The 19039-nt window shown below is 39.9% G+C and overlaps 1 protein-coding gene across 1 annotated transcript; it reads left to right on the top strand.

The window, feature by feature from the left end:
* The first annotated feature begins 101 nt into the window (after positions 1-101).
* On the top strand, positions 102-18181 carry LOC110957569 (solute carrier family 22 member 4-like). Its single transcript, XM_022203628.2, has 11 exons — positions 102-5888; positions 6693-6911; positions 11575-11678; positions 11869-12023; positions 12586-12757; positions 13314-13440; positions 13539-13639; positions 14083-14297; positions 15423-15605; positions 16898-17033; positions 17383-18181. The coding sequence occupies exons 1-11, from the start codon at positions 5679-5681 to the stop codon at positions 17486-17488; spliced, it is 1728 nt and encodes a 575-aa protein (XP_022059320.2). The 5' UTR covers positions 102-5678; the 3' UTR covers positions 17489-18181.
* The last annotated feature ends 858 nt before the right edge of the window (positions 18182-19039 follow it).

The following is a 19039-nucleotide window of genomic DNA, read 5'->3' as shown; positions in this document are numbered from 1 at the left end:
CAAAGGAAAAGCTTTACTTTGTCAGAAGCAGGGGCGGATCCAGATTCATTTTAGTGGGGGGGGGCACAGGGGGGTACAACAGATATTTTGGGGGGCCACCGAAAAGTTGTAAGAAAAAATTAAAGCTGCTACCGACCTCTCGCTTTTTCAAAGTATTTTTCATGTTTTGTTTTGTTTTTTTTGGGGGGGGGGCTCTTTAAACCAACATTTTAGGTGCATGTCCAGGGATTTTTGGTGGAATGTTCCTTTAAGGTGGATGTGTGAGGACCTTGTAGGTGGAATACTTCCTGAAGGCAACCTTTTAGGTCAACATCCAAAGATTTAAGGTGGAATAAACCATTCCGTTAAACCAACCTAAATTTCATGTTTTGATCATATCAAGTGAGAAACCTCAATCCAGACTCCTCATAATGACATTTGAGATTTATGCTGCTGTTATTTGTTTAGTCCAGACTAAATGACAGAAATCCACAACTGTAATTTTATTTCAGGACTCGGTTATTAAATGTCAAAACAATCCATGTGACTCTAAGAACTCAACAGCTTTACAAACTCTAAGATTAAACTTTCCACAATGTCCATCTGCATTTATACATCATATTGATGTTTAAATAACGGGAACTGCAGCCCACATTCAGTCAAGTTAGCAGAATTACGAACAAACAACGTTTCCAGGTTTCTCTGACAAAATAAAAGCCGTGATTTGTTTTACGGAAGAATTACGATTTCAAAAATGGGACTTTGAAAATGTAAATCAAACTGTAATAAGCGTTAGCTAGCTGCTCCACTTGCTCTGAATATTTTTGTTCTCATGTTTGTCAAGTCCAAACGAAAAATTAATCCATATTCTGGCTACATTACTGAAAACAGCATCCACGGAGTGACCGGAAGTTAGCCGACCTAGCGGAAGTGCTAATGAGGTCTGCTCTGGCACAGATTATTACTGTCACACATGTAGCTTTAAAAATAAATCCTGTCCAATCCTGTCCGCCACTGGTCAGAAGTACTTTCATTTAACTATCGTGTCATCCTGTGGGTCAAAATTGACCCATTATAAAGTTTGAAAATGTGGAAAAAATACATATTTTCACAGTGAAACTTCTTATGTCCACATTTTTAAAATTTTTGGGAAATCTTTGAGCATTTTTTGGTGGATAAAAAGAAATGTTAAAACTTTTTCTTCAGAACATTCACAAAAAAAATCAACCAAAATCCAGCTTCCTTTTTAAAGAAAGAAAGTATTATGGTTGTATTTCAGCCTGACAGCAAGAATTTGTTTCTTCAGACCCATAAAATGGCCCAATATCACCACGAATTTCCCATTATGTAGCATTAAGGAAATTCAAGGGTCGATCTATAATTGGGGACTTTTGAAGTCCATGGGATATATCTTGCATTCATTTTTATTAAAGTAAAAGCAAAACTAATGTTTTTATGATCATAATGATCATGTCTTTACAAATTCCATAATTATTTATAATGAAAATAATCACTTGTTAATTAAAAATGACTGAATATCACTAAAATGTCAACTAAATAGCTTTCCCAATTTAATTACAACCACCTTCTAATTAGCTGAACAATAATAAAATGAGTTTATTCAGAAATAGTTTGGATTGTGTTCTTTTTATTAGGATGAGATAATCATGATCGATATTTCTTTTTGGCAATATATCAAATTTTATTTGGAAATGACAAATTGTATCACTTTCCACTAAGTTCCCCATTACAAAAACACCTCTCCAGGAAGTGTGTTCATTCCAGATCACATGACCTGCTCCATATGATGTCATTTCCTCCTGAAGAAAAGACTAGAAAGACTCCGAGGCTTTCTGAGTTATTTCATATAAAGTAGTCAACATGTTTACTACAACATCTTTAGAAATAACTTTCAATTTCAACTTTATTCATTGTATATATAATATTTAAATAATCTTTCTGTAAAATGTCATGTGGTGTTTGGTTATAGGCGGCCATGTTGATTTTAGGCCTGAAAACAGCAAAAATGTCAACTATGATACAAAAAGCCCCGCAATTATATATTGACACTAAAAAATCCTTGTTTGATTTTACAGTTCCTCATGTGGTCGTATGTAATCCAAGTCTCATTAACCCTCAAAGATGTCCATTTGAACTTAAAAGCTTGAATACTGTAAAAGATCTCTTTGATTCTGTCTCTATTTGTTTCTTATTTTTAATAATGCAGATCAAAACATCATCAGTGGGTGCTGATAATGTGTGTAAATAATAATTAAATGCATTATATTTCAGATAAAAGTGACCTTAAAACCACCTTATTAATAATTTGAGTTCAAATAAGTGCCTTCAACCCTTCTGAACTGAATTATAAGTTGTTATTAAATTATAAGATTATACAACTAAAATATTGTCATTTTTCCATATAACATTAAAATATATATGTGCTTTTACTGCATTTCCTTAAATATTGATGATTATTTTTCACTTAGAAGGAGGCGTGTCTGTTGTTTCTTACATAACTAAATAAATGAGTGTGTGCATCCCGCAGATGTTAAACTGGACTATGGAATCAGGTTACTGGTGACAGATTCACATTAGTCTCCTCACATGCTGCTTTAAAGACACTTTTCCAGCGCTGTGTTTGCATGTTAATGTCTCACAGACTTTGCGTGTCTGAACATGTATGTGAAGTCATCTCCTGGTTAGTGATGGTCGGAGCCGAACACCTCGTCACCGTTTAACTGCTCTCTTTGTCTGCTCCCTCTGAGCCAACGGTAAATGATCCATCCGCTTTGGAGCTTCCAGTCCAGTCCAGTCTGATCTCTGCAGTGCTGGTTTATTCAGGTCACTGGGATTCAGGGCTTTTCTAAATTTGGAAATTAAAGCAAAGACTATTAATAGAAAAACCTTCGAAATGAAAACTAAGTATCATTCTGAGTGCAGCTTGCAGCTCAGATGAACCTTCACATGGTGACCAACAGAAATATACAAACTCTACTTTAAGGTTTCATTTTGGAAGAACAGGCTGCAGGTTTTAAGAAGAGAAAGGAGGATGAAAGTGAGCAGCTTCCTATCAGCTCAAGGAGGTTTGACCTGGAACAAACTGCCCGCAAAGATTACAGAGTATCAACCTTTCATGGCTTTTAAAGTTCAACTCAAAAATTGGATTTTAGACAATCAAACCTGTGAGCATTAGCAATCTGGCCGTCACTTGTATATGTATATGTATTTTTAAAATCTGTAATTTAGGAACTTATGCACGCTTGCACATACACATGAGGCGTTTATGTCTATATATAGTCCCCCCTATTTTAGGATTGTTTGCACATGTTCAATGTCTTTTATTGTTCTTTGTATCGTATTGTATTGAGTGGGTTTTTTTTAATGTTTTTTGTTGGGGACTACGGATGAAATTTAGCATGCATGCTAATTCATATTACATCTTATTTACATTAAATTTTGTATGAACTGTCCATTAATATGCACTGTCCCAACTAAATAAACCAGGAAATAAAATAAATAAATCAGGGTTCAGTGTGTTTTCAATAAACTATGACAAAGAGTTCCTGTATTTAGAATGGAGGAGAAGGTCAGAAGTTGTCATTTCTGTAGCGGCTGTTTGGATTTCTCTCCTCCACAGCGTTTTGGTTTTTATTACCGCAAGTAATTAATCCCTGATGCAAACTCCTGATTATCACAGCTGGGATGTTTTCATTAAGATTTAATGATAAGAGATTATAAACTAATAAAATAAATCCCAGCAGCAAATTAAATAAACCCCCTCGCTGAGAGAAACACATCGTTTAAAGACACGTTCATTAATGTGCATCGTTATCATTTATCTCCTGCACTGACAGATATTATTACAGCTATAGAGTGTTTACTACATTAGTCATTATCTCTTTGTATTTATGGTGGTATCATAGTGTTTCATAAACCTTCATTTAGTGTTATTATACTACTGAAACTGCCATGTGTGGACGTGAGATGAGCGTTATTCTTATAGTGAATTATTACAGAAATGATGCTGCAATCCTGTTCCTCTGGTTTTGTCTAAATAGTCCGTGGATGTAACATTTCTGTCATCTCAGTTTGTGCAACAGTAAATAATAACTATTCTTAACAATTAAAAGTTTATTGAGATTTACCATGTTTAAGTAAAAAACTCGTACTTATTAACATTTTGTGGAATATTTACTTTTTGCCTCTTCCTTGCAGCTAGTTTATTTGTCGTGGAATTAATGTTCAGTCAGTGGACAGTGTTTCACCGCTTCATCCTCTGTTGCTTTCTATGTATGTTTATTATCGCTGTCCTGCGGAAAGATGAGATTTTAATGCATTTCGTTTGAACTGTCCTCTTTATCTCTGAATTAATCCTGTTTCTTTAACCAGAAGTGAAATCAGTAAATATGAAACCTGTCTAAACATCAGAACCAAACTTCTGGTTGACAAACTGTTCACTAAACTTTATTGTAAGACTCAAGAACTGTTTCTTTTTGTCTGTTTTATTTTTTTCAGATTTTGAATATTACCAGCAATTTCATCCTCTGTGGTTATGGTTGTAAAATCTCCTCATCACTGACATTTATTGAGTTTTGTTTGTATTCATCATGCAAATGATTTACTGACTTACGCGCCTCAATCCTCCAGTTCATTTTCAGTTCTATTGTTTTCCTGTGAGCACCTCTTTTTTTTTTTTTTTTGCTTTTTGAGTCTCATTATATCATCTTTTCTTGCTTGATCAGCCTTCTACCAACCCTCAGTTAGATGGGAGCTCTTCTGGCTGTGCGCTAATGTTCAAACAGCACACAGCTCCATGGCACATTTGCAAAGTGTCCATTTACTTTTGCACCTTTCTATTCGTGCACCATGTATTAAAAGGGCTAAATGCATTTCTTTGAATCCTGGCGGCAAACTACTCAAGCTGAATCTGAGAGAACTGCCCTCACAGAGAATCAGAGGTTAACTTCCCCTCCAGTAAAGCACATTTGATCTCAGCAGATTTTTAAATCATGCTGTAGACATTTAGAACTTTAACCTCTTAGGACCTGGAGTCCACATATGTGGACATCTTTTTTTCCCCAAACAAAGATTGTATTGATCATCATAATGACAGTAATAAAAATAACAATGATAATAACATTTTGAATAACAACAAAAACAATAATAGCAACAACCATATAAACATATACATATAAGGTAAATATAAAAATATAAAAAACATAAAAATCACTTATTAGATTTCATTCATTTATTATGTTTATTGGTTACTCCTTATCCAAAATAACTAGAAGAAATCTAAAGTGCAAGCCCAACCAAAGCTCAGGTCTGAAGAGGTTAAACAATGTTTCACCCTGCATTGTTTTCTCTCTATTTCTGATACGAAGTGCAGTTTTCCCAAACATGAAGAACTCTGGTTGAGAGGGGGAGGAGGAGAGGTGGAGTTTTCTGGTCTGGTCTGGGATAAAGGAGGTGTGAAGCTGCAGGGAGACGCTGACAACAAGCTGCAACAGGAGGCCCAACTGGCAGCATATGTGTAGTATATTTATTATCTGTAGCTCTTGTGTTTTTGTGCTTCATGTTAGTGCTTTTTAGACTGAGCAGTATTTCTAAATCTAGCGCTGAAAGCATATTTGCAGCACTTTTCTTTGTAGAAACTGTCACAGCATCTTAGCAGAACAGAAGCAGAGTCCAGTAAGATGCAGAACTACGAGGAGTCGGTGTCCTTCCTGGGGCCGTCCGGCCCGTTCCAGAGGCGAGTCTTCGTCCTGCTCTGCCTCACCTCCATTCCCTGCGGATACAACATGCTGTCGGTCATCTTCCTGCTCGCCATCCCTCCTCACCACTGCCACATCCCCGCCAGCAGTAACCTGAGCCAGGAGTGGATCCAGGCCAGCATCCCGGTGCAGGTTAGAACTGGAGCCTGACTGTAAATGTGATGAATTCATTGAAGGAAAGAGGCTGAATTCACATTTAAGTGACTGAATGATTGCTACAGGTGACAGGTAGAGTTTACATTATCAGTAGATTGCATTAGGGATGTCTGATGTGGTCTTTATTTTGGAGGTGATCCGAATCACCTCCAAAATCTAATCGTTACTTGTGCTCTTCCGGACATCCTGTAAAAATTTGGTGAAAATCCGTCCATGACTTTTTGAGTTATGCTGTTAACAGACAGACACACACACACACACACACACACACTCACACAGACAGGCAAACAAACTCCGGTGATTACATAACCTCCTGGCAGAGGTAAAAATATGGAAATAATATTCATTGAAATTCTTATTTTATTCAAAAAAATACATTCATTTTGTGTCGCATGGCTGCTGTCAGTGTTATGTTATTATTAATGTACGGACATGATGTGAGAAGTATTTTAATGTTGCAGCTGGTGGAGACTATGGTTTAACACTGTTTTGACTAATATATATACTGATAGTTACTTTAATTAAAAATGTATGTATTTCGTATCTTAATTATAATTCAAGTAAATAAAGGTGTCAAGCAACAGCATTTACTTGAGAAATGTAGTGGAGTTCTATGAGAATAAAGCACCAAACTGTACAGTTCCAAACGCCATGCTTGCTGAATTCCAACCTGCTAATCATCTACTGTCCAGCTGATGACTGGATCCAGGTTCTTCATGTTGGCTAGACTGGTCTGTTCTGGTCTACTTTGGTAGTAACGGTGACTAATCTGGTCCGCAGGTCGCCGGGCAGCCGGAGAGAAGCAGCTGCAGCCGGTACAGTCTGGATGTGGTGCAGAATCTGTCAGCTGTGGGCTTCAGGCCCGCCCTGGACCAGATCCAGAACCAGTCTGTGCCGGGAGGGAGTCCAGAGGTCGTCCTGACCGGCCTGCAGGAGGAGGAATGTAGAGATGGATGGACCTACAGTACCGAGTACTACCAGTCCACGGTAGTCACTGAGGTAAGATAAGACAAGATCATCTTTTATTACTCCCCATGTCTTTGGAAATTTCCATGTTACAGTATACAGTAAGAGCAACAATAAACAACAATATAGTTATATAGTTACTTAGTTACTTCCTTTTGGACTGTACTTATGATGAACTCCTTCTTTCCTTTCTTCCACAGTAGTACTTTCATTTGACATTTCTTTCATGTTCTTTCTATACTTGACTTGTCTCTTTAACCTTGCAATTGCTCTCACGACTCTCGTCCAATCTGAGAACCCTTCCAGACGTTCTGAGATAGATTTCTCTTCTTTTGCCTTGACAGTAGAGACTTGTGTGACCTTGAGTTCTGGATCTTGAATATTGATCTCTTTCACTTTGACGTCTTCTTTTGGTAGTTCCTTTTGCCATAAGAAACTTGATCCTGTGAACCAGTTGGACTCCACTAGTTCCTTTGTCATTACTCCATGCGATGCATGATCAGCGGGATTTTTTTCAGAGGCAACTTATCGCCATTGACTTGGTTCTGTACTTGATCTGATTCTCTGTATTCTGTTAGCAACGAACACATGAAATCGTCTTGCGTCATTGTTGATGTACCCTAGGATGACTTTCGAATCGGTCCAGTAGTACTCTTGAAGGTCTTGGATTTCTAACTCTCTCTTCAGAAAGCTAGCAGTTCTTGCAGCCACAACTGCCGCTGAAAGCTCCAATCTCGGGATGATTGTCACTTTAGTATCTTAATGACTGACAGGTTCTGGAGGTCTCTAAGCCAGGCTTCCCATTGAGGTTTGAGGTCTTCTGGAAGCGGCTCATCCCAATCCAGCTTCTCCTGACACATTCTTTGAAGAATTCTTTTGCCGACTAGAATGAATGGTGCGACAAATCCGAGTGGGTTGAATATTGAGGCTACTGTGGAGAGCACTCCTCTTCTGGTGAAAGGATTGTTCTTTACGATAACTCTGAAGCGGAATGTATCAGAGGTTACACACCATTGAACACCTAAGGCCCGTTCCATCTTAGGCCCTCCTATAGCTAGATCCAAGTCGGTTGCTAGTCTCTGATGTAGGTCGTTGGCAACTTTATTCTGGTTTTAGAGTTCATGCCTCTTACTTGTAGGTCTTTTAACTTGTGACTTGACACAATTTTTGTTTTAGATGTCATGGTGGAGATCTTGAGTTTGACTGGCTCAGACTTGGTGTTTAGTGACTCAGCTGTGTCTTTCAGGATGAAAGTTGTGTCGCTTTGAGTGTCGAGTAAAGCATACACGAGCCTCTCATTCTCTGGCTCATCCACAGTTGACACGTAGACTGGGATGACTGAAGAAGTGCAACTTTTTGCCTTTTGCTGTACGACTCTGTTGAATTAGGGTGACCATATTCTGTTTCTCTGAAAAGAGGACACACTTCCAGCTCGTGCGTGAAAAATTTTCAGTCCACGGGCTACGGGTACGGGTCCGTATCTGTAGACACTACCATGATAAATACACTGGTCTGTGACGCGCTCAAGCTAGGCAAGATCAAAAACCCAGACATTTGAAGGACTTTATAAACGCCGGCCGGACAGCCCGGACAGCCTCTCAAAAGAGGACATGTCCGGGCAAAAGAGGACGTATGGTCACCCTATGTTGAATGTAACTTGTGTGGATTCTTGTTCTTGTGCTTCAGACACCCTTTCTGTTTCCTCTTTAGTCTTTGGTTCTTTATTACTCTTTGGTCTTTGTTCTTTGTCTCTTTTCTCTCTGTCTTGATGTAGACAAGTTGGGTGAGGTTTTTGACATTTGTCACAGACACTTACAAAGGGATCTCCAAATCTCTCTTCGAGTATTTCCCATGCAGCACAATAAGCTGTGTCTGTTCCAATGAAAAAGTGACCTTCAATAGCTTTCTTAGCAGAACCTCCAACATACTTTCGTAGGAAGAGGAGCTTTTCTTGTATTGGCAGATTTTTACGATCGACTAGCGTTTTAAAGGATAATTTCCAATCGTTGTACTGCAGCGGATCGCCTGTGAAGACTGCAGGCTCTGGGATGGGGATTCTGTTTGCTGTGATCGCCTCTGTGAGAGTCTTTACAAGATCAACGGAGGCTGCTTCATTTGCAGTGTGGATTACTGTTTGAGGTACTTGGAGAAGTGGGGATTGTGAATTTATTGGAGCTTTAATTTGAGGAGGAATGAATGGTTTGGAGTGCACATTTAGAAAACTTGGTTGTGGGAGAGAACTATCTTGCTTTACTGATAGTGAACAACTGGAGGTTTTTCTTCATCCTCACTGTTGATACTTTCAGCATACACCCTTAATCTGGCTTGTGCTGCATTGTGCTTTTGCATTTCTTTCAATAGCTCCACTTCTTTTCTTTTTCCTTCTAACTTTGTCTTTATAGTTGTGCTCTCTGTTAGAAATTGAGCTCGTTTCTTTGCATCCTCAACCTCAAGTTCTCTTATTTCTTCCTCACATTGATGTTGTGTTTTCATTATTTTAATGACTTCTTCACTTGCTGCTACCTCAGCTGCAGCCTCTTGTCTTTGCTGTAGCGTGAGTAGAGAAGACTGCTTGGACATGACTGTTCTGGACTTTGACTTGTATGAAGAGGCACTAGATGAACTGGTCTCAAACACTGACTCTGAATCTGGCCAGGGAATACTGTCTGGATCACCATCTTCTTCTAAGAGGCACTGAGCTTTAGCTTTGGCTGCTCTGCTGATAGCCCAGCACATCACATTTTCTCCTTATTTCAATGTCAGGACTTTCAATCTTTCTGATCTCACCATAAGTTTCACAGATGTCATTCACGATGGTTTCTATTGCATTCAAGGCTTCAGGTATTAACTCAGTGTCTTTCTTTTTTAACATTCTCTTGTAACAGTTCATATTGTACTTCCACTTCTTGGAGATTCTATCAAACTCCTTTGTCAAATCATTTAACTTAACTGCTGCTGTTGTATTTTATGAGAGTGTGGGATTTTTTTTTACCCGTTTCTCTAGAGACAGGGGGACAAAGTTTTAAATTTGAACTGTTAAACTTTGAACTAATTCAACTTATTGAACTGTTATTGAACTGTTAAACTAATTTAAACTTGAAAACCATTGCTACCTCCTTATTAGCCTTGAACCCCAGGCTTTCCTTTACAGCTTACAGCTTATACTGTTAGCAAATGGTGTTGCACTGTTTTTGCACTCTTTTCAAATGTTGTGTAATTGTTACCGCCCGACAAAACTGCGTTTGCCGGAAGGTATTGTTTTCACCTGCATGGTCTTGCTTGTGGGTTTGTCTGTAACACTTTGGTTTCCGCGCGATAACTCCATAAAATATTGATGTAGCCTCACCATATTTGCTGCTGAAGAAGCTACTTAAAGACTCCACAGTGTCATGCAGTGGGTGAGAGGGGTTGTCCCTGATGGATGTGAGCTTTGCCAACATCCTCCTCTCACCCACCTCCTCTATGAAGTCCAGGGAACAATCCAGCACAGAACTGGCCCTCCTGACCACATACTGGACAGTACACTCACAGTTGGTGTTAGCGTTACATAAGTGTGACCTTCTGCCCGTTTCATGTTACTGTTTAGTCTGCAGCATGTTTAATAAGGAAGCAATCTGTTCGGAGCAGCTTCTGCCTGTTAAACCAGCAGCAGGTCGTGACCTTTCTCTGCAGACACCAATCATTGACTCGCTTTAGACGACTGCAGGGAGAGAAGGCGACAAACTGGAAATGACTGGATCTGGTTCTCCTGCTTTAGTCTGTAAATACCTGCAGCATGACAGCGGAAAAAATGGATTTTAAGCCCTTGACTCCTGTTGTCGCAAAGTCGCATCATACCACTTTCAGACTGCAGCAGAGATAGCGTATCCATTCCCCCAAAGTTGATTTGTGCATAGTCAATATGTACCTTTTTCGTCTATTTTTGTCTGATTTTTGTCATTTTGATCATAAAGTAAAATCCTATATGGTTCAGTTCCAGATGACTAAATATTGTGTTCTTTTGTGGACGCTGTGATCTGGAAGTTGTAATGTGTAAATGATAAACTGAGGCTGAATGTTGGTGAAATTGAATTTATTTTTCTTAATAAATTTCAGGCTGTTCGTGATGTTTTATAAAAAAAAATTATACCTTCAATGTGAACATTGTCAGAATGTACTTTGTTGCACTAAAACAAAGGAAAATGTTAAATTGTGGTTATTTATAGATTATTATGCTGTGGATTTACTGGTCCGGCCCACTGAATGTGGAACCCAAACTAAGATAAGTTTGGCACCTCTGCTCTCAAGGATTATTCTGTAGTAAGATGTGTTCTTGAGGATGGGCTTACAGGGAAAGAACACAGGTGGACCATCAGATATTAAAGGATGAGAATCTGAGAATCTAGACTCTGGTGGTCAAGACTCAGAAGATGATACACAGCAGAACTGAGGAAGAACCAGTGGGTTCACAAGCTTGGACAGAAGAACAATAATCCCCAGTACATGACGAGAAAAATCAAGCACACATCTGCAGCATTAAAGCAGTCTGTGGTCTGAGGAACCTGACTTCTTGTGACCAACAGAACTGATCTTTCTGGGTTCTTCCCAGTGTTTTTTTAGGGTTTTTCATTTGCTCTAGTGAGCATTCCCATGTTTGTTGCATTTTCCAGTGTCTGTATTTGCTGTTTTATTCCAGTTTGTATTTTTTGCCTTTCAGTTCGACCTGGTGTGTGGCGATGAGTGGAAACAGCCTCTGACTTCCCTCGTCTACTTCCTGGGAGGACTTTGTGGCTGCTTCATCTCCGGGCAGATCTCTGACCGGTACTTTTCAGTTTCCATTCAACATGTCTCTCAAGTTAGCAGAGGTGGAATGTTTTGCCAAAGTAACCACGTATAGGCCAAAGAGAAGAAGGTCTACCCAACAGTGTCTTTCTCGCTCCTGAACATTAATATCTGGAGGAACATGGATGTTGCAGTTGAGGCTGACTGACCTGTTGTGTTTGTCCTGTAGGTTTGGGAGGAAGCCCGTTCTCTTCGGTTCCATTGCCATACTTAGCATTTTCAGCGCTGCAGCATCTTCAGCTTCCTCCTGGCTGGTCTTCACTGTGCTGTTCTTCATTCTGGGAGTGGGTCAGATCAGCTGTTACATCGTCATATTTGTGTTGGGTATGTGTCTTCCTTCATTGTTAGAATACTGTGACCTTTATCCTCTTCTACACTGGCTGCATGCTCTAATTCTACTGTTGGAGATCTCAGCAGAGAGGCCAATTAAAGACTACGTCCAAACCAGCAAAGCAGATGTGATGTTAGATCCTCTTCTGTTTGTTGTGCTTTTAACTTCAAAAACCAGTCTTCAAACAAAAGTGAAAACACAAGGTTGTTTTGAATTGTTGGGTGGCTTTCCACTGTTGGGATTTCTTACAGTTACCTCAGACTGCACCAAAATATTCTGAAGAGCAGTTACTCGATGTAAAGAAGAATGAGGGTTCGATATGTTTCCCTATATGGTGAATTTTATGTTGCTGATGACGTACCGAGTTGATAATCAGGTTCCTGTGACCACGTAGCAATATTGTCATTGTTGAGTTTAGTGGAACCAGGTAACTTTAATGTTATATTTCTTCTTACTAAACCATCATTGTTTGACATTTGTGCAATAAACTGACCACAGAAACACTAAAAGGATCCATTAGAACACTTGTGTAATTCTCTGACATTTCCTCCACAGGTTCAGAGATCCTAATCGGGCCGAGCAGATTTCTCTTCTCCCAGCTGTGCTTACCTTCCATCTACGTGTGTGGGATGTTGCTGCTGTGTGGGACCGCCCACCTGTTCAGGAACTGGAGATACCTGTCGCTGGCTATGGCCGCACCCGGACTGGCGTTTATCCCCTTTTGGTGGTAAGAAGAGCTCAAGATTCCTCTGCATCTTTTGTACTATTTGATTAATTAGTTTGCATGTGACATCGTCATGGCTAGACTTGAAGAAAGCAACCACATATAGATAGGGTCCACTTGGTAAAGAATTTGTCCAACTATACCTCTTCCTAGTAACTTTAATTTGTACCTTAACATACCACAAACGATGTCTCCTTTCAGTCTTTTTTAAACAGATACTGAATATCCCCAAAACATCAAAATTTCTCCTTTCATTTAAAACAAAGAGCTTGTAGGATTGATTGAAAGATGTTGAACTCAGGAAGGCTGATCTATAGGACAGAAGCTTTTTTTTAAATTCTGTATTTTGTAATGGTCGAGACAAGGCACAAGAGACACAACTAACCTCTGATCCAGAAACACTCTGCTGCAAGTTTAACGTGAACATGCTCCCTGCACATATTCAGATATGCAACGGATATCTGGTCGTATTTATCTCCACTCTGTATAACACAACGGCCGATGGACCAATGTGGTCTACAGTCCTATCCCAGTTTCCTGCAATATGTCTGTCCCCCAGGTGGGTTCCAGAGTCTCCTCGCTGGCTGGTGTCTCGTGGACGTCTTCAAGAAGCAGAATCTCTGCTGAGGTTAGCAGCTCTGGAAAACCGAGTGGAAGCTCCACCGGTCATCTTCCTCTCAACCAATGTAAGAGCTTCTAACCTCGTTGCTGTTTCTCATCTAAACAACGGTAAACAACGGTAAACAACGGCGGCCATCCAACTGCAGTTTCTGTTTCTCCGCAGGTCGACAAAGTTGAAAGCCAGAAGGCGGAATCGGTCAGCTTCCTGGACCTGCTGAGGACCAAAAACATACGAAATATTACATTGATGTTGTGGCTCATCTGGTGAGTTAAAGCACTTTTTCACTGCAGGGGTTGGATTGCTTCATCCATCCAGAGCAAGACGAAGAATCTTAACATCAAGTTTATGTTTGAAGATAATTACAAATGATCCTCCAACTTCTCCTCAGAGATCACAATAAGGACTAACTTTGTCCTGCTGTCTAGAGAATAAACCATCTTCAGGACAAACCTTTACTCTCCGCTCCTTTAAGAATAGTTAATTCGAAGTCACTTCCATTGATTGTGTGTTAGATTTTTCAGTGCTGATTTTGTATAGATTGGTACAGAACTACACTTTCAAAATAAAACCTTGAAGATGTTATAAGATACAGATAAGGGTTCGTGAAACATGATGGCTTTCCAAAACAAAATACTTATGTATAATTATAGCAGAACAAAAGCGGCATTGGTACACTGAAATTGTCTTCTTCTCCTGTTGTTTGCAGGTTTTCTATGAGTGTCTGCTACTTTGGATTGTCCTTTGACACATCTAGCCTCTCTGGTAATCCCTACCTGAACTACTTCCTGCTGTCGGTTGTTGAGATCCCGGCGTACGCTGCCAGCTGGGGGGCTGCACGCCATCTTCCTCGCTGTCAGTCGTTTATGAGTTTCGTTATGGTGGGAGCGATAGCACTGCTCTTCATCTTCTTCACTTTACACAGTGAGTAACACCAGCAAACTCTTTCTTTTTTTGTGAAAGTAAATATTCATCTTGTTGAAAACAGTGGAAACAATAAACTGTCTTCAGTAGATTGCTTGCAGAGGCACGGACTCCATGCTACATGTTTATTTGATGTGTTTTTCCTGCATGTAAACGCGCCGCATCTGAAAATCTCCCGCTTGGTGGACGTTTACTTGAGGCCAGTAGCCAGTGTTTAACTCCTGCCGGCTTGCTTCAACTATCTTGCCCCTGATTGGACAATTGTATCAACTCAGGAGCAGTCTGCTCCTGGATTTCAAGCCAGACCAACATGGTGGCTCGGTCAGTTCAGAAAAATATTTCTGGAAGCATTTGAGGTCAGAAATAAGCTGTGCAGTAGCTGGATCTGTCCTGGTTTTAGTTCACTGACAGCTAGTTGAGACATTTGACGAAAGCTTCATGATGCGTTGAATCTCCACACACCACATCGAACTTGCATAAAGTAGAAATCGAGTCTACTTTATGTAAATGAGCTGCTGCCCACTCTGGGGAGATGCTCTGAATCGCAGCTGGAAACACACCATGACCAGACCACAATGCAGCATGCAGTGCAGTGCGGGGTGTTTCCAGCTGCAAACGGGTGTGTAGAGTAGGCTCAACTTCTACTTTATGCAAATCTGATGCAGCGTGCAAAAGTCCAACGCATTGCAAAACTTTTATTAGACGTCTGAACTAGCCGTCAGTGAACTAAAACGAGGACAGATTTAGCTGCTGTACAGATTATTTTTCCACTCAAATGTTTCAGAAATACTTTTCGCTGAATTGTTTTCGAAATAAAAGAGAAAGTTTGCGACCGAGCTGCCATGTTGGTCAGAGTCTGACACACTGTTCAGTCAGCTTCCTTAAAATTTGCTTGGATATTTTTGGAAAGTCTCTGTCCTGAAAGCTCCTCATCTGTCCGACTACAGTCCCGTGCTCACCGCTGCAACATGTTGAGGAGTCCAAGGCTCGACAGGCCTGCCATGCTGAGTTACGGTTGCCGAGATGTGATTGGACAGTTGCCGTTTGGGACAGCGGTTGAGGAAACGGTCAGTTGGATTGTTTTTCCTCCTCCTGATCTCACCGCCCTTCTCCTCCTCCCTGCAGGTCATCCGACTCTCACCCTGGTCCTGGTGCTGCTGGGTAAATTCGGCGTGATGGCCGGCACCAGCGTGTTGTACATGTACACCGGAGAACTGTTCCCCACTGTCATCCGGAACACGGCCATGTCGTCCTGCGCCATGTTCTCCAGAGTGGGCTCCTCGCTTTCCCCGTTCTTGCTGCACCTGGGTGAGACCTTCCTCTTCATACATCCTGCTGCAAATAACACACACATATATGACAACTTCAGTCTAATGCAGGGGTGCCAAACATGCAACCCGCGGGCCAAAACCGGCCCTCCAGAGGGTCCAATCCGGCCCTAAAAGTGTAAAAAGTCCAGAGAAGACATTAACTGCAGATTGTAAATTAGTAAAACTATAGATTTAAAATAATTTCTAGACCATGACAAGTTGTTTTGGTCATAAAGTAAAATACGAGATTGTTCATTGTGCATTATTCTCTTGTGTCTCACTTTTGTAATATGTTGTCTTGTTTTTGTTATTTTTTGTCTTTTTTGTCTGATTTTTGTTGTTGTGTGTTTCCTTTATGTTTCGCTTCTGGTTTTTTCTGTCTTTTTCTGTCATTTTGTTAATTTGTGAAAATGGTAAATTGGTCCTGGTTTTAGACCTTTTGAGGACTGGTTTAGGACTGGTTTTACAATGTCTTAGACTTTTCTAGGAGTATTTTAAGTTTGATTTTGGTCCTGGTTTTAGACTTTTTGAGGACTGGTTTCAGGCTGTCTTAGGCAGGTTTTGAACTTTTTTTTACCCCAAGAACACCAAACCTGCCACCAAGCATGGTGGTGGCAGTATCATGCTCTGTGGAACTGGAGCTTTCCACAAAGTAAATGGAAAAATGAAGAAGGAGGATTACCGCTACATTTTTCAAGAAAACCTAAAACCATCAGCAGAAGGTTGATCTTGGACACAGTTGGATGTTTCAGCCAGACAGTAAGCCCAAACAGATGTGGTAAAGAAATGGTTCCATGAGGCTAGAATGAAGGTTCTACACTGGTCCCCCCAAAGTCCTGGCTTAAACCCATCAAGAACCTGAAGAACCAAATCACAAAGACAACAAATGTAGTAACTGCACCAACACTTTGCAGAAGCTTCACCCACAGTGAATGTGTGCCGTTCTCAGAGCTAAAGGTGGTCCAGTGAAATCTTTTGTTTTTGGATGGGCAGTGTACATCTTCAAGTGAAAGGAGCAACACTTCCAGCTGCAGCAATAGCTTTAAAGTTGCTCTCGTGATGCATCAAATTCCATTTTCTAAAAGTTCACTTCATTCAAATGACAAACATGTTTAATTCTCAGTTGTATTTCTTTTGAATCTCAGATGTTCACTTATATTGTGAATTTCCTTAATGAGGGATCAATAAAGAGTTTATCTTGTCTCATCTCGTCTCATCTAATCTAATCTTATCTTATCAGACGAATTTTGAAAGAATAAACTCGCTGATCTGCTCTGCTTCTGTCTCCAGCTGTGTTCGGTCAGTTCCTGCCGTGGATTCTCGTGGCTTTTCTGTCATTTCTCGGTGCTCTGCTCTGCATTTTTCTGCCCGAAACTTTCAAACGGTCGATGCCCGACACCATCCAGCAGATGCAGCACACACGGCGGTAAGTCTGCACAACGTTTGATCTATTGTTGTCTTACAATTCTACGAAAAGATCACAACCAGATCACTTGATGCTCCTGTTATAGTTTAGATATTTTATTATTCCTTTGACCTCTACTAGACTCTTAGACCCATATGGACATCACAAGCAGACAGAAGACATAAAATGTGTAATTGGGGGCTGTAATGTAGCTATGAAGTCTCAGGATAGGTGTCAACTTGGGACATGATGATTTAATTAAACGCAATGAAGCCGGATAATATGGAGAAAAAGATGTGCTCAATGTGAACCAAAGGCAGGATGTAAACATTGTGTTTGACTCATGCAGTTTTCCTCCTCTGGTTTCCAGGTTCAGGTTGACATGTGTCTCCTCCACACTTCCTCCAGAGGATTATGGGAAATCAGCTAAAGACCTGATTATTGTGCCGGACATCATCTGCACAACTCGCTTATAAGAAACTATTTTACAAAGTACATTTTTTTCCGTTTCTTGAGGATGGCGCTGTGTTTCTGTGTCCACCAGCTGGGTACTTGTGAAACCCTGCAGAGGCTTCGGTGATGCGTTCACTGAAACCTAATGAATAGTAACAACAGTTTGTTGTTTTTACAATAAAACAGAGACAGAGTGCAGCAAGACAGTCGAGGAAGACAGTGCAGATCTTTACTAAGAATACATGTGAGCAAGAAAAATCACACAGCTGTGAAGATTTAGTTTATGGATTGAGACACTGATACATGTCAAACCTCAACACAAACACAAAAGAAAAACATAAATCAAAAATATGAATGTAATGTGAATGTTTCAAATGACTCCACCACAATATGCAGTTTCAACACAAACATTTTTTGTGACAGTGCAACATGCAGAAGGGCTTTTATATGTAAGAGAATCTTTGAGGAAATTTTTGGAAATGCAAATCTCTTTTCTAGGCACCTGTCTCATGAATCTAAGAGTTCCTTTGTCTTGTCTTGTGGATATGAAAGTTGATTTGGATCTGAACGGTGTCGCAGCAGCGCTACAAAAACAGCTACTTGAATTTTATTTGCGTTTATAAAGAATGTGTGGTTTTGTTTGCAACAGTTTGATGAAAACAATTGTAAGGTTGTGTATGATGTATGACTTATTAAATCAGAATTAAGTAACTCAAGTTTTCATCTCCTTAAATATCTCTGAATATTTTCATTCATTTCATACCTGATGGTGCTGCTGGTTTTTATGACTTGGTGTTGAAATATGAATACAGCAGGTTTGAAATGAAATCTTTTCTGGTTTCTGAGGACACCTGAACACTGCGGTGAGCTGAATGGAAGGGGGCGTGGTCTATTGTGGCTCTGCCCCAGAAACGCGATCTCAACTTTTTGAAACTTCAGAGCTCAACCTTCGAATTCAAAGCATCGAAATTATGCCTGTTTTTCCACAAAACTGGGAATACACAGAGGATAGAAAAGCGAACAGTCCAGCTCATTAGCAGTGCTACTCCAACACTCTGGTCCAAACAAATATCTCAGCAAACAGGTGTCGGATGAAATGTTGTAGTAAACCTTTAAAGCTGAAACTACGTGTACAAATGTCTCATTTTAGTGGAATAAACCTTTAAATCTGTAAATGCTCATAGAAAAGCAATGTTTTGGGTGAAACAAATATTTTAAATCATAATTTGTTTATTAAAAATTAAAAATGGTACTTGGACGGAATAAATATTTAAATCTGTAAGTACTTGCACAGAAAGCAATATTTTGGGTGCTATGAACCTTTTAGACCTTCACTTGGTTTTTTTGGTTTTTTTAGAAAGTGCTATTGTCATAAATACTTCATATGTCCAGAAAGTTGTATTTTGGGTGGAAAAACCCTTAAACCATAACTTGGTCATTCAAAAGTACTATGTCAACATGAAAAAGCTTGTAAACCATAATTGCTTGGTTGGAATAAACCTTTAATGCTATAATTACTTGTACAAATGCAATATTTTGTGTGGAATAAGCCTTAAAAATTTTAAATACTTGTC

The sequence above is a fragment of the Acanthochromis polyacanthus genome, chromosome 14 (assembly GCF_021347895.1).
Source record: "Acanthochromis polyacanthus isolate Apoly-LR-REF ecotype Palm Island chromosome 14, KAUST_Apoly_ChrSc, whole genome shotgun sequence".
Lineage (NCBI taxonomy): Eukaryota > Metazoa > Chordata > Actinopteri > Pomacentridae > Acanthochromis > Acanthochromis polyacanthus.
This window is presented reverse-complemented; position numbering and strand designations above follow the sequence as displayed.